Here is a 16278-nt window from a genome sequence, read left to right as displayed (position 1 = left end):
GAAAAATGCATCTTTGGAGTGAGCAAGGTAGAATACCTTGGGTACTACATCTCAAGTGAAGGCGTCAGCCCCAAGAAGAACCTCATGGAGGCCATAACAGAAGCCCCGGCTCCGATGTCCAGAGAGGAACTACGCTCATTCCTGGGCGTAGCCGAGTACTATGCTAAATTTGTCCCAAGGTTCTCCGAGACCACGTCCCCCATGAGGGAGCTTCTGAAGAAGGGGGCAGCCTACTCCTGGGGCCCAGAGCAAAACGAAGCGTTCGGTGAAATCAAAAGGAGAATTCTACACGCGCCATGCCTGAAACCGTTCAACCCTGAATGGGACACCTGCATTACTACAGATGCCAGCGCATACGGCCTGGGGGACACCTTGACCCAGAAAAAGGGAGACACTGAAAACATTGTGGCATTTGCATCAAAAGCGCTATCATCATCGGAGAAGAATTACTCCACCGTTGAGAAAGAAATGTTGGCATGTGCCTGGGCCGTCGACTACTTCAGATCTTATGTTTGGGGCACGAGATTCAGGTTGGTCACCGACCACAAACCCCTCATTCACATGTTGAGCCCGGGCGGCACCAAGACTGCCACCCCGAGGCTGGCCAGGATAGCCGCAAAGCTTCAAGAATATACATACGAGATAGTCCACATTGCGGGTTGGAAAAACGCACAAGCGGACTGCATGTCCAGGCTCCTGAACCAAAGCGCCCCTGGTACCACATTCTTGGAAGATGAGTGTGTCGTAGCCTCCATCAGTGACTTGATGAATGGCGAGTACATGGACCTGAGTGGGCGCCACTGGCAGGGGGAATTCGAGCAGGACGATGGCCTACGGCGCGTAGGTGCCTGGGTTCGCGAAGGGTGGCCCGACGAGAGAGCGGTGAAGGTGAAGGTGAACGAGGAAATCACCACCATGAACGGCCTCATTCTCAGAGGCGATCAAGTCATCCCGCCCAGCGGAATCCGCAAAGTGATACTGTGCAGAGCACGCTCAGGCCATCTGGGATGCAACATGACCAGACGCAGGATACGCGACGCCTACTGGTGGCTGGGCATGGACCAGGACATACGACAAATGGTCGAAAGGTGCCATGAGTGCACCAACAGTGACAAGCGCCTAACCGTGAGGCAAGCTCCCATGCTGCCCACCGAAGTCCCCAAAGGGGTGTGGCGCAAACTAGGTTTGGATTTCATTGGGCCTTTGGACAACATGCCCCCAGAACACAAATACGGGATAGTTATGGTCGACTATTTCTCCAAATGGGTCGAAGTTGACTTCAGTTCAGACATCACCACAAGCACAGTCATCGAAGCACTCACCGCCGTATTCCAGCGGGAAGGCCTACCAGAAGAACTTGTCACGGACAACGGGGTCCAGCTGGTCTCTCGAGAAATGGAGAAATTCCTCAAACTCAACAACATTCGACAGCGGAGAGCAAGTCTTTACCACCCACAGGCCAATGGCCTGGTTGAGCAGGCAAACCGCTTCATCAAAGGGGCGCTGCAACTGGCGCCTGCCTCGGCCCTAGACCCGTACAAGACAGTCAAGGAAGCTGTAGCAGCCCACCGCATCACCCCCAACGCCGTCACAGGTGTTTCGCCATTCCATCTGCTAAGGGGGAGAAGGGCAGCATCCACACTGGTACCACCATGGCTCCACCAAGTGAGGGCCGACGAAGAAGTGGGCATGGAAGACGTAGTTTTCCGCATGCAGCGTAACAAAGAAGCCATGAAGGCTCAAGGGGACTTGCGTTGAGCCGCTCGCCACGCAGTAGTTAACCAAGGCGACCTAGTAAAGATACGCCTTCCCCACAAAGACACTTCAAATGGCTCCAGATACAGAAGTCCCATAGAAGTCCTGGAGAAAGGGTCAAACCACATTTGCACCAGCGACGGAAGGAAATGGAATCTACAAAGGGTGGCCATGTACCGCAGGAAAGTATCCATTGAACAGCCACACTGGGAGGCCGGAGAAGATCAAGACCACCAGGAGACATCTAAAAACTCTCATCTCTCAGAAAGAGAGAACTCGGAGTCACACTACGGCAACGAGTTCTCAAGCCCCATCTCTTCAGCCCCACTCAGGGAGTCACAGTGAAGAGCAAGACAAGGAGAACTCGAATCACATGCACCTCTTCAAGAGCGTCCCCGCAGTCCTGCCCCATGTCCAGATCGGAGTAGACCCCAGAGAGAGAGAAGGAGACCCAGCAAGTTTTCAGACTTTGTCATGGAATGACCATCCATCCTTTTTCCCAGTAAAGGAGGTGTGTGGGGACGTCACGTGATCGTGGGAGCGTGGTCTCGCAAGATCTGGACATAACGAGATCTCGCGAGCCCGCGCTCCTCGAGACAACGTTCCCACCAGTGTTGGTGAAGCGCCAGACCAAGCAGGTCGCACAAGAGCGCTGCTCCTGTTAAGGAGCCATTGAAACTGAGGCACTGAAGAGCCTAATGATTCCAGCTTCCAGTGTATAAGTCTAAAGCCATAGGAGGCCACATGGGGGCCCTGGAAGCTTGCAGCGTGCCATCCTTGTGCACACCTTGCCCCCAGTGATGTAACTGGGGGGGCCCTGAACTGAACTTTGAGTAGTTCCCCTGTTGCACTCAGCCAAGTTTATGCCCACCTGTTTGTCTTGCAATAAAGACAGTTAGAACCCTCTGCAGCATCCTGTCGTCCTTTAAGGCCACAACACAGCCACACACGGAACCGAGGACAGGCTCTGCTCGCTCCATGCAGACACGAGAAGGCCTCTGTGCAGCTCGTGAAAGGCCACCCACACACGGAACCGAGGACAGGCTCCGCTCGCTCCATGCAGACACGAGAAGGCCTCTATGCAGCTGGTGAAAGGCCACCCACACATGGAAATGAAGACAGGCTCTGCTCGCTCCTTGCAAACACGAGAAGGCCTCTGTGCAGCTGGTGAAAGGCCACCCACACACGGAACCAAGGACAGGCTCCGCTTGCTCCATGCAAACATGATAAGGCCTCTGTGCAGTTGGTGAAAGGCCACCCACACACGGAACCGAGGACAGGCTCCACAGGCTCCATGCAGACACGAGGAGGCCTCTGTGCAGCTGGTGAAAGGCCACCCACACACGGAACCGAGGACAGGCTCCACTCGCTCCATGCAGACACGAGCAGGCATCTGTGCAGCTGCTGAAAGGCCACCCACACACGGAACCGAGGACAGGCTCCACTGCTGAAAATCCACCCACACACAGAACCGAGGACAGGCTCCACTCGCTCCATGCAAACACGAGGAGGCCTCTGTGCAGCTGCTGAAAGGCCACCCACATACGGAACCGAGGACAGGCTCCACTCGCTCTATGCAGACACGAGGAGGCCTCTGTGCAGCTGCTGAAAGGCCACCCACACACGGAACCGAGGACAGGCTCTGCTTGCTCCATGCAAACACAAGAAGGTCTCTGTGCAGCTGGTGAAAGGCCACCCACACACGGAACCGAGGACAGGCTCCGCTCGCTCCATGTAGACACGAGAAGGCCTCTGTGCAGCTGGTGAAAGGCCACCCACACACGGAACCGAGGACAGGCTCCGCTCGCTCCATGCAAACACGAGGAGGCCTCTGTGCAGCTGGCGAAAGGCCACACACACACACAGAACCGAGGACAGGCTCCACTCGCTCCATGCAGACACGAGAAGGCCTCTGTGCAGCTGGTGAAAGGCCACCCACACACGGAACCGAGGACAGGGTCCGCTCGCTCCATGCAGACACGAGAAGGCCTCTGCGTGGTCTCTGCAGCGTCGTGAATGGAGCCCCCTAGTGCTCCAGAGACCCCGGTAGCAGTCCTCTCCCGCAAGACCGTTGGAGTTTACTGAAGAACATCTTTGGAAATACCCACATCTAGATGTGCCAAGCCATGCGACCGGAGGGCGTTCTTTGGGATAAGCTGACCTGGGATGGACTGGCAGGAGATGCAATAACTTTCCAGCCTCGGGCTATCTTCTCAAGAAGCCTGAACACTCATGTTTTGCACAGCAGACTCTTCTCCTGGATCTTTACATATAGGGGCGTCTTCACACACTGCACAGATGTTTTCCTCGGAACATCGCCAGTGATCATTTGCACTCCTGCCGAATTTCCGAGCCGCCCAAATGCATTTATCGCTGCTGCAGCGGTGACAGCAGTGCAACTGACTACCACTTGCCATTTTTGTATTGTTTATGTGTTTGCAGAACATGGCTGCCCAGGTGGCAACTGACCTTATGGAGCTCATATTTCCCTGGTTCTGCGTTCACTCCATTGGCTGCCTGTCAAACAGCGCATTGCATTCAAGGCCTCTGCTTGGTGCATCGCGCTCTACATGACCAAGGGGCAGAGTATCTCTGCGATAAATTCATTCGTTACTGCCCAACACGACCTCTAAAATCGGCAGCTGCTAGTCTGCTTGTTGTCCAATCTTTCCGGTGCGCTCGCATCAGAGGTCGGGCTTTTTCAGTCGCTTCGGCACAGCTGTGGAACAGTCTCCCGCTGGCCATGAAAACTCTCTGTAATCATCTGGCTTTTAGAAAATCGCTGAAAACGTACCTGTTTGGATAACCTCTGCTTGGGATATTGCCTCCTCTTTTCTGTAGTGCCATGATGCCCTCGGGCGACTGCGCGCTCTAAAAGTACTATTAACATAACATAACATAACAGATTGGAAAGGTGTGGAAAGAGTGGGTATCATAGTTGACCACTTTGTCACCCTCTTACTCTCTTACCATTAAGAAAACATTTTCCATGTTTTGAAGGAAATCCCTTTAGCTCACCCTCTGTACAGAAAAAAAAACTTTTAAAAAAACATCTGGAGACTTCACAGGCTGCGCCCCTTTTAGACCCGTTGCTTGATTATACCACGATGCAAAAATATCCACTAAGGTTTTAGCCAAAATAGTGGATGGCGTTTTCTTGAATCTTATTAATAGAGCAGGTGGGATTTGCAAAGAGTGGGGGGGGCACACCATGGACAATATTCACAGGCTCTTAAATCTGACAGGCTTTGCTAAATGTAATAGTAGACCCCTAGCACTGTTTGCAATGGACGTAAAAAAAGATTTTGACGAGGTTATTGACATTTTTTTAAAATTCCTTTTGTCTGACTATGGATTTGGCTCTTTACATTCAAACTGGATGTTAGCGAACTATCGTTGACCCCAGGCCAGCCTTGAGATCAACACAAAATTCACGCAATTTATACATTTGCAACACGGTACTACACACAGGTGCCTCCTTTCTCCACTTAGGAGCCTTTAGCCCAGCCAATTAAGGTTGCAAGCCAGATCAAGGGCTGTAAAACAGGGACACAACATACAATAGCCTTGTTTCTGCCGACTTGGCTCCAGGATCATTGGCCCTTTTTGTTCCTTGTTCGATTTGTCCCGTTTGCGATCTGATGCCTCCGGACTTGATTGTTTTCAGCGCTATATAAATAATAATTAACTAAATAATGATATTTGAGTAGTTTGCATGAGGGATTCGATGAGCATCTGGGCCAAAAACCCGTATAAAATTAGCTGAGACTGGGAAACCCTTGCAAGCAAGGCACCTGGAGCACAAATATGCTTTAAGGTCCAGAAGAAATAAGAAAAAAAAGTTACATAGTACACATATGACGTGAGCTAGAATTACAGTAAGATCGCTGCCGCAAACAACAAAAATAGTGAAGTATCCTCAAGTGGATCCTCTTTCTCAAGAAAAAGTACCGGAATGGTGCTGAGAAAGAATGGAGGGTGGAAGGAGCACAACACGGCTTCTACTGCATAGGGGGCAGTGCATGCAGTACCCCAGACCGCCAGCAGAGGTACGTTTCTGGAACACCGGCTCAGGGCCCCACAGTTCTCCACAGTCCTTTGTTTTTCATCAACGCACATCGACTTCCTATTGTGTCACTTGCAGGTACAGAAGTTCTCATTGGCAGCCTATGGCTCTCTGTTAGACCTGCAGTCACCACAATGGGACGGCCTGGCTTGTGTAGCGGTTATCCTGTTTCGCCTTAGTTTCCCTCAAGCACTGTGATGTTCGGATCTTTCAGGGTTCCTTTGGTGGTGCTCTTTGGAAGAGGAGATAGGGTGATCCTTTCCAATGATGCCTTCTGTCCACCATATTCCTAACACTTGGTGACACCCATACTCTGGTTTCCCTGATTGTTTGGTTCCCTACTATAATGTTCCCGTCTTAGTTATTCTTGGAAATCGAGGCAGGGTTGGGCATCATGTCTAAGCTAATACCCAGTGTTTGCTTGCAACACCCAACATTGGAAAAAAGGACACATATTTCCTGCAGCACGCGTCCAGGTTATACACAATCTCCAGTGCGCCGTAGGGGTGGCCTGGCTTTCCATGGGCAGGGAATATCATATTTAGGGAGCAGGGAAAGCTGTCTCACTAACTATGCGAGAGAGCCTCCGAACACCTCTGTGGACTTCGTAGGCAGAGGACAAATTCCAGTGCTACCAGTCCTGGTCTCTGTGGCTCTCTTGGGGTTCTTTGTACCCCTAGTTTCCTTTGCTCTCCTGAGTATCTATAACCCCTCTCTGCTACTTTTGGTTCTCTCAGCTCTTTTGGGTTTCTGTCAGCGTTCTGTTCATCGCTTTCTTTATTGGGCCTCTCTGACTCTCTTGGGTTTATTTTCCCAATATGTCACTTAACTTGCTGGAGTATCTGTAACCCCTCTCTTCTACTTGTGGGTTTGTGTGACCCTTCTGGAGGTTTATCCTCCCCGGGTTCAAGTAACCCTTCTCGTTCAGTCTTTCTCTCTGAACCTCTGTGACCGTGTACTCTACTTAGCACTCTCTGTTCGCCCTTGATCTAGGCAAGCCGCATACTTTCTGCGTTGCACGCTCCACTCCAGCGAGGGTGTGTCTCTTGTGCGGCAGCAGTGCTACTTACCCCCTGCCAGTCTTCCTGCGATCTTCGTTTCTGTTCAGAGAGGAGGATTCACTCCTCCATTGATTCCTGCTTTTGGCATTCGTTCGTGGGCACCTGGCCAACTAGATTCTGGGCATGATCGTGCATTCCAGGTAAGTTTTGCTTTGGTTGGCCTTGGCTTCTCAGACGCTGTATGCCTCCATATCAGGACAGTTGCTTCTCGATTCAGCGTTCACCTCTCTCCGTGCAACAGCCGGCTCCACTGTGTGGCACGGCTCCTCCCCTTACCGACATACTCACATCAGAGCCTTGCCTCTGCATGTGATCCCTCCTCCACTATTCAAGGGTTGTTGACCCTTTATTCTTGCTCCTGTAACTTTCACCACAGGTTATCGAACAGGTGTAAAGTTTATCATTACCTTGAGCCAAGCACATAGAGGCATTATCCGTATTGCTGACTCACATGTAAGCAGATAATACCTGAGTTCCCCATGGGAATGGGAGTCCGTGTGCCATGGAGGGGAGTCAGTCACCGTGAGGTCTCGCTTTCCCAAACCCCAAGGAAGGGTTTTGCTTAGCGGGCTCACCTCACTAGCCTCAAAGAGGGTGGCTCCCCCTAGGGAAAGAGGAACTCCAGATTCATCACAGGTTCCATGCAACCGTATCTACAAAGGTTACTATCTACAAAAATGCCAACGTTATGGTTCAAATGCTCTATCCAAGTGAACTAGTTATCTAACATGAACTCCATCACACAACAAATGATTACCTTACCTCTCCCCTCGCCGCCATTTCAGAACACTACTTTTACTATCGCGTAGATGTTGCCTACCTTATATTCAAACAGGTGTATTATATTGTATCATGGTGTGTGGTGAGTTAGAGGAACTCCCCATCCGCTGTTATGAGGGAACCGGCACCAGGGGACTGGGATGGTCTGGCTGCTACCCAATGTGCCTCCCAGAGGGTGAATGCAGCAGGATACCCTGGACCTATCATGCCCTTCGAACCACGGTTTTATTCTTTGCCATTTCAGACCGAAAGGCACTACAAGCCTGAACCGCGACGGTCGCAGATCACAATAGATTGTGGCGAGGAGTTAACACTTCACCATCAGCGTTTGAGAGAACCAGCTTTCCTGTGTATTGAACAAGACAGACTTTAGAGCTCTCAAGGACTGTGGGGTCTAGCGGGGATGCTGAACTCACTTGCCCCAACAATGGAGCATTCTGGTACTCAGGATGCTAGTGCCTTAGACATAGCATCTTGTCAGTGATTCTTTTAACTGCTGGTGAGCCAATTCGGGGATTCTGGGCTAGGGGAGAGGCTCAAGTCTGCAATGCTACAATATAAAAATATAATACCCACAGCCTCATGCATAGTGTATTTTTTTTTACATTTGTAGAGCGCACTACAGCCCGTGGGCATCGAGTTAGTGTAACCAAAATTAAAAGCAACTGCTGACTCGTGTTGAATGTGACTTTGGAAACAGGATTTCTGTGGATGAGGGCATTCTCACTATGTTCACCTGGCCTAGAGAAGACCGCCTGGGTTCCCTTGATAAAACATAGTATATTGTTCTCCACCAATGGCGGTGAAGGACTAGCAGTCAGGTAGTGCTCAGTTAGCACCTGTTACAAGAAAGTCTTCATTCATGAGGATTAGTGGTCCTAAACACCAGGGTCTGAACTGTGGCCAACCCCACCCACCGGGTATGCTGTCAGGCATGCAAGCTGTGGGGATAGGGACTGCTGTCTGGGGCAGACCACAGAACTGTTTCTTATACCTTCTTTTCTCATGATCTGTTCCAGGTATTTTGGTTGGGGGGTTACCCACTTTCCAGCAGCCTCCTCCCCCTTGGGTTGTTTTCCTTGACAGATCCCAGGATTTGGTTTTTCTGTGCCCCTTTCCCTTCTCCTGTTCTCATGCCCCTGACCCTGCTTCCTTGCCCCGTGTTAGGTCCTCCTCAGTCCTGCCCTTTGTCCGTCTGTCTCCTGCCCTCTCCTCCAAAAACTTGCAGATTCCCTTTGTTTTCTTAGACTGCACCTTATTCCATTTGGACATATTCTGCCTAATCCTGGGACTATCACAGACTGTTACTTGAAGTGGATGTTGCAAAATGTCTGCTGGCCATTCCCCACCCTCCACACTGGCTCAATAGATATGTATACCGCATGATGACTTTTTTGGGGTGTCTCTTGTTAACCTGTGTTGCTTCTTGTTTTGCAGCCAGGGCATGCAGCAACCTGTGCAGCTTTTTCCTCCCCACATTTTGGTCTCTTGTCCCGTTTTTGATTTAGTGCGATTCATATTGGAAGATATTGATATTGATATTTTATTTCTATCCCGCTCGTACACAAGTGTTTCAGAGCGCGACAAGGCAAGGGAGGGGAACATGGAAGAACAAAACAGCGATCTTACTAGGCCCAGTGACACTGGGAATGTGCAAGTGCATGGGAGAGTGGGAGGGGAAAAGTGCATGGAGGGGGAGAAGTGGAAAGTGCAAAACAAAGGAGAAACAGATAATTCATAATAAATACATAAATAATTTAGGCAACAAACAGTGGTAGTGCAGCCAGCAATTTGCAAGTGCTAGGTTTAAGGCAGCAGACAGGGTAGGTCTGATAAGTGCAGGTAGAAAAGGTGAGGGGGCTGTATGGGTACAGATACAGACCCCAGTGCAAGGGGTGGCCAGAGGCAGTGCAGGGGGTGGCAGGGTGAGCAGGTACCTGGGTCCAGAGGACAGAGGGTGGCCAGATGCATGGTGCCAAGAGAGAACAGATTAGCAGGGGAGAGGGGAAGCGAAGGCAGAAGAAAAGAGGAAGGTCTTGATGTGCTTCTGGAACCGGAGATAGTTCTACTCAAGTTTTAGAGTGGCAGGGAGGCTGTTCCAGAGGGAGGCCCCAGCTGAAGACAGAGATCTACCCCCAGCTCGATACTTTGAAAAACGACTGACCCTGAGGGAGTTAGAGGTAGAGGAGCGAAGAGCTTGAGAGGGGAGGTATTTGAGGAGGGATAGCTGAAGGTATTTTGCACCCAGGCCCCAGAAAGCCTTGTGGACAATGCAGAAGGTTTAGAATTAATCCTTGCATCCACTAGGAGCCAATGGAGAGATTTCAAAGCTGGAGAGATACGATCCCAGGGCTTGAGGCCAAGTCTTGCAGTCCTGTTCTGGATTAGTTGCAGAGGTCGGAGAATAGAGGCATGTAGATTTAGAAAGAGGCTGTTACAATAGTCCAATCTAGAGAGAACCAGAGCTTGGGATACCATGAGCTTCTGGGGGAAGGAGAGGAAAGGCCGAGTACCTCTGAGGAGGTGCAGTAGGAAGTTTGACTTTTTAGAGACCTCAGCGATGTGGGCGGAGAAGGAAAGGGTGGAATCAAAGATGACCCAGAGGTTCTTAGCCTCGCAGGTGGGGGTAGGAGGAGGGCCAAGGGAAGCCAGCCAGAGAGTGAGGGGAAAGGATGATGAAGGTGTGCCGATGAGGAGGATCTCCGTCTTGCTGGCATTCAGACAAAGATCATTGGCGGCACACCAATCTTGAATGGCAATTAGGCAATCAGAGATGAGAGAGGGAGAGGAGGTGGCCAAGGGCAGCCTGAAAATTAGTTGAGTGTCATCAGCATAGAACTGGGAATTTGAGCAGAAAATGGCATTGCAGTGGGCGAGTGTTGCCAGGTATTGGTTGAAAAGCCAGGGCAAGATGTTAGACCCCTGGGGAACACCACAGGTAGAGAGGAAGATAGATGATAGGAAGGTCTGTGAGGGCTTTAGTGTCAAAGGCCCAATCATCTCGGTCCTGACGCTAAAATATACATTAACTAGAGCTTGAATAGTTTCCAGAGGGAGCCAGTAAATGGAGATAGAAAACAGACATCTCAGCAATAATTGACAGCATTCTGTCTTTGGGCTTATACACATAGACCCTTGTACCCTCTAGGCTTAAGTGTGCTGCTTGGATAGTTTAAGCTTATATTAACAGTGCAGATCAAACAATCAGCTCACATTCCATAATCTATGTCATAAGAAAACCAGTTCAAGAGTATGTTGCTTTCTTCCATGGATGGCAGTCTTTCTTTCATGTTCACGTTGCTAATGAGCCGAAGCACCATTTAGGTAAGAGTGATTGTGTATAATCATCACAGGAAACACCCTGCCTAGTCCATATCTGTGGACCTATCATCAAATAAAACACATTGTTCTGAAACATCTTCAAGCATAGGGTCAATGAAGCACATGATGTTACAGCTGCAATGATGGTTATGGATTGTCAATGACTCTGTTTACTTCTTTCCAGGCAGGTTGGAGGATCTGACAGCTCGGCTGTGTGTGCCTTTGACCAGAAAGACATCGAAGATGTCTTTGATGGAAGCTTCAAGGAGCTGAACAAAGACAGTTCGCGCTGGATCACCTACACAGGACCCATTTCTAATCCTCGACCTGGCAGCGTGAGTCCCACTTACTGAAGCAAAATAGTTTAGGTCTTAGCACTTCCTTAAGATGTCCCTATCTAATGAAGTCTAAGCCCGCAAGATGAATTGCACTGTTTCAATGGGAAATCACAGGAACTCTCAACACTATTGTCCTAGAAAACCTTGATGTTCTGAGGCCCCTTAGAGAAAATAATGTATATGTTGATTGTGTGCCACAACATCTCCCCCCTGTGCTCTGCCCTTAGGATCTCTGACTGTCCAGTGGTCTCGACAAGAATCCCACATCACACTCTTGGTGCCATTAGGGGTATTCCAAATTCTGCTGAAATGAATGTAACCCGCTGCGATCAGGTTGAGCCGGTTGCAGCTCATGCACTTGTGTAGCCCATGAGTCCGGCATCAGCAAGATTATGTTCCCTAAATTAGGCCCTGTGACACAAGTTCTCTTCTTCGGCTGGTTGGGCTTGTCTACATGCACATCAACATTGCCCCAAAATCACCCTCTACCTACACTCATACATTAAGGCGTCTACCTACACGGAAGCTTTACACTCATACATTAAGGCGTCTACCTACACAGAAGCTTTACACTCATACATTAAGGTGTCTACCTACACGGACGCTTTACACTCATAGGTTAAGACATCTACCTACATGGACGCTTTACACTCATACGTTAAGGCGTCTACCTACACGGAAGTGTTGCACTCATAGGTTAAGGTGTCTACCTAAATGGACGCTTTACACTCATACGTTAAGGCGTCTACCTAGACGGAAGCGTTACACTCATACGTTATGATATGATAGTTTATGATAGTTTATTTATATAGCGCCTATACACAATGTGTTTAAAAGCACTTCAAGGCAAGGGAGGGAACAAGGGAAAAAACAATGACATTCTTACCGGCCTGACGACATTTCATATAGTGCAAGAGCTAAAACATAGATAAGGAAGGGAGATGGAGAGTGGGAAGGAAATGGAAACAGACAGGCGACTACCGTACTAGGCCTGACGACATTTCTGGTAGATCCGGAAACAAAAAAAAAAAACAAGAGGTGAGGGAGAGGGGTACTGAAAGGTAGGGGAGGAACAAAACAAGCGACTATCGTATTAGGCCTGACGACATTTCAGATAGTGCTGGAGGGGAGTTGGGGAGGAAAAAACTAGTAAGGGGAGGGAGGAGGAGACAGACGAGGTTGCTATCATACTAGGTCCAGGGACAATTCTGATAGAGTAAGTGCATAGAAGAAAGTAAGGGGAGGAGATAGGAAAAGGGAGAAGGGAAAGGAGGAGAGAACAGAGAGTTAGCAGTCAAGAGTGGAGAAGCAAGAGGGGAGAGTGAATACAATTGCAGAAGTCAGTAGTAACACATAATGTCGCAAGCCAGGATACAAGATGAAGATGGGAACAGCATGATTCAGGGCCACCATGAGTACAAGATGCAAAAGAAGTTCAGCATGAGAGTTGAGAAAGGGTGACACACCATGAATGAATGAAGTCCATAAAAGTCAAATCCAGCATTGGCCACAAGACGGTGATGGTGAAACCAGAATGTATCAGGACAGACTCCTGCAGAAGTAGGCTTGACTGGGGTGAGGGGGAGCAGGGTAGAAGAATCAAGCAAAACAGGCAACACCTGTGTGCGAGAATGGTGGGGGCACAAGGGAACATCACGGGGGGACCCAGTCTACCAGTCTACGTTAAGGCGTCTACCTACACGGATGCTTTACACGCATAGGTTAAGGGGCTCTGTGCCACTCTCTGTTCAGTTTGAATCGGCGCTCATTCTGTTTGCTACCCATTGATTCTAGGGAATTCCTGTTTTTCTGTCTCCCGCTAGTGCACTGTGGGCTCATCGTCAGATAAAGACCTGACCTTCATGAAGGACCACTTTCTAATGGACAGGAAGGTGGAGGCAGTAGGCAAGCACCCTGTGCTGATCAAACAGAATGTGGTGTACACCAGGATTGTGGTCGACCCAGTCATGGCTATCTCTGGAGAGGTCTACAACGTCCTATACCTCGGCACAGGTGTGTATGAATATTAGAACATTGGCCGTTCTTCAGAGACGATCAGATTTTCTGCATTAGCGCTGTCATATGAAAAGGTTCTTTTCTTTTTTTTTACCATATGGTTCCATGATGCACATGTGTGCCTACATGGGACCTCACCACAAAACATATACACCAGTGCAAGTGTAATTTAGCATTCTCTTTCTATGCGTTTTTGCTCCCGGGCACTGTCTGCCCTAGTTTTCATTTTCGCCCTATCAGCACCAGGGTGCTAAAATACATTGCATTAATACTTTAATTGCGCCATGGAAATGTTTGCTCTGGCGCTAATAATGTGTACAATTTCACTTACACAGTGAAATGTTTCTATAATGAGTCCCCAGATGGCTTTCCTGCTAAACTGTATCACTCTGTCATTATGTTGTGCTGTTGTCAAGTCAACATTGGAGCTCATTACATCATTTTTGTTGCGGGATGTTAAATACGTTTTTCTTCTCTCGTGTCATGTCACACAGGGGATTTATTTATTTATTTATTCGTATTTGTTGAGCGCACAGCAGGCCGAAGACATCGTGGCGCTTGTTGCAGGGTTGCTTATACTTAGTTAAATGCAGTTCATGTCCGTAAGGTTACATTGGACAACGTATATTTTTCAGATATGCGTGGAACAATAGGAGAACATGCAGATGGAGTTAATTGAATAGTACTGTTTTGAGTTTTTTACGGAAAGAGAAAAGGGATGTGTCAGCTCTGAGGTCCGAAGGCAGAGCGTTCCAAAGTTTGGGTGCGAGGAAGGGGAAGCCTATGCCTCCTGCCTTAGTTCTGTTGATGCGAGGTATAGCTAATTGATTGGTGTATTGTGATCTTCTTGGTCTGGTGGATTGTGATCTATCTATTGAGTCAGATAAGTAAGAAGGAGCTGAGAGGTTGATGCATTTATGGGTGGTTGTGAGAATTTTGAAGGAGATAACGGTCTTTAACAGGAAGCCAGTGAGCTGTCTTTCTGGCTTGAGTGATGTGCTCTCTTTTTGTTATGCTAAAGGCTGCTCTAAGAGCGTTGCTTTGGGTAGTTTGGCCCCTAGATAGTTTTTTTTTGGAGGTGCCGGCAAGAAGTGCATTACAATAGTCTAGTTTAGCTCCTATTGTTGCTCTGGCGATGGAGAGGCAATTCTCCTTGGTTAGAAATGGTTTTATTGCGTTAATAAGTTTAGTACTCAGTGCTGAAGCTGAGACTATGGCACTAACTTGTTTGTCCATAGATAGCGTAGCGTCTATGTGAACCCCTAGAGTTTTGACTCAGGATAAGACTGGGATGATACAATTGTCAATGTTGAAATTGATGTATAGAGGGTTAAGGTTGGAGAGGGTGGATTTCTGTCCTAGTATGAGTATTTCGGTTTTGTCCCCGTTCAAGTATAGGCCGTTGGTAGCCATCCATGCTTGTATGGTAGAGTAGATTTGCTGTAAGGTAGTGGCATCTTGGTGGTAATTCCCTGTCAGGGGGAGTAGAACCTGTGTGTCGTTGGCATAGTTTGTGTAGGTGATGCCTAGCTCGTCTAGTTTATCAAAGAGGGGCTTGGTAAAAAGATTATAGAGCGTGGGGGAAGTACAGAAACCTTGTGAGGCACCACAGTGGATGATGGATAGTGCTGCATGTGCTGTGTTAGAGAACACTTTCATAGCTCTACCCTTGAGGAATGATGTTACCAAGGATGCAGCGTCATTTGAGAAATGTGCAGCTTGCGTCAGGTGATTGGTAAGTGTAGTGTGGTCTACCAAGTCAAAGGCAGCTGAGAGGTCAAGGAGAAGGAGGAGAGCAGGCTTTCCTTTGTCTAGGATGTTGGTGATTTCGTTTTTTCAATCTAGAAGGGCGGCTTCAGTTCCGTGTCTCTAGCGAAACCCAGATTGTCTTTTTCCTAGGATAGCGTTCGATTCGAGGTAGAGTTGCATCTGTTTGTGGGCGGCTTTGTCCAGTAGTTTCAGGAGGGATGGGACTGTAGTTATGGGTCGATAGTTGTTGGGGTTGGCAGGGTCTAGCGATGATTTTTTAAGAGAGGGCGTACCCAAGCCTCTTTAAGGCTGTCTGGGACTATGCCCGATGTGAATGATGTATTGATGAATGCTGTAAGGAGAGGGGCGAGTGGTATTGCGCAGTCTTTGATGATTTGAGGGGGGCATACATCACCCTTGCATTGTGATGGTTTGAGGTGCCTGAGGATGTCAATGGCTTCTGCTTCGGTGATTTTGGTGAATGCAAATTTAGGCGCATTTCCTTTTTTAGCATTAGGTTTTGTCTGTAAATGAGCGCTTTGCTTGGGTAAAGTATTGAAGTGGTGGGATATTTTGCTTTGGAGGAGGTTTATTTTTGCAAGCATGGCTGATTGAAAGCCTGTACACCAAGCCTCATCTTTAACGATCTCGTCAGGGCATGTGGGTGGTAGGGTTAGTTCTTTGAATATATTAAAAAGTTCTTTAGAGTGGGAGTTGGCAGAGGAGATGCGGTCATTGTAGGCTTTAGATTTGGCAAGGAAGATTGCGTCTTTGTATTTTTTTGCTATGGATTTGAAGTTCATTTTTGTGGTGTCGCAGGGGTTAGCCTGCCATTTTTTGAGCGCCATGCGTTTGTCTTTCCAGTGGGGCCGCGGTATTAACAGCCATAGTAATGGTGTCTTTGAAAATATCTGCGAGGATGTTGGGGTCTGTGGAGAACGGGGGTGCTAGGCATGGCAGATTGAGGAGTGCACTGATTTTGTTAGCGGTACGTTTTTTGGCACTTCTGGCTAGGGTTGCCGGTGCTTTGGTGGGCACTTTGGAGCTTAATGAGACAGGGATGTCGAATAGGAGAAGGTTGTGGTTAGTCCATGGGAGGCTGGTATTGGAGGTGATGTCTACATTACAGTTATGGTCTATGATCCAATCTAGGATGCATCCTTTTGCATGAGTAGGCGCCATGATCTTCTGG

At 48.7% G+C, this 16278-nt stretch overlaps 1 protein-coding gene across 9 annotated transcripts in view; it reads left to right on the top strand.

Moving 5' to 3' along the window:
* Positions 1 to 16278, top strand: part of SEMA4A (semaphorin 4A) — a 733849-nt gene that overhangs the window by 685448 nt on the left and 32123 nt on the right. For all 9 annotated transcript variants that reach the window (XM_069607120.1, XM_069607124.1, XM_069607119.1 and 6 more), the window contains 2 exons: positions 11168 to 11318; positions 13145 to 13334. In XM_069607120.1, the coding sequence (XP_069463221.1) occupies positions 11168 to 11318; positions 13145 to 13334 (341 nt within the window). The remainder of the gene's footprint in view (positions 1 to 11167; positions 11319 to 13144; positions 13335 to 16278) is intronic.

This window comes from Ambystoma mexicanum, chromosome 1p (genome assembly GCF_040938575.1).
Source record: "Ambystoma mexicanum isolate Mex_15411 chromosome 1p, UKY_AmexF1_1, whole genome shotgun sequence".
NCBI lineage: Eukaryota > Metazoa > Chordata > Amphibia > Caudata > Ambystomatidae > Ambystoma > Ambystoma mexicanum.
The sequence above is the reverse complement of the archived record's forward strand: the minus strand, read 5'-3'. Positions and strand labels throughout refer to the sequence as shown.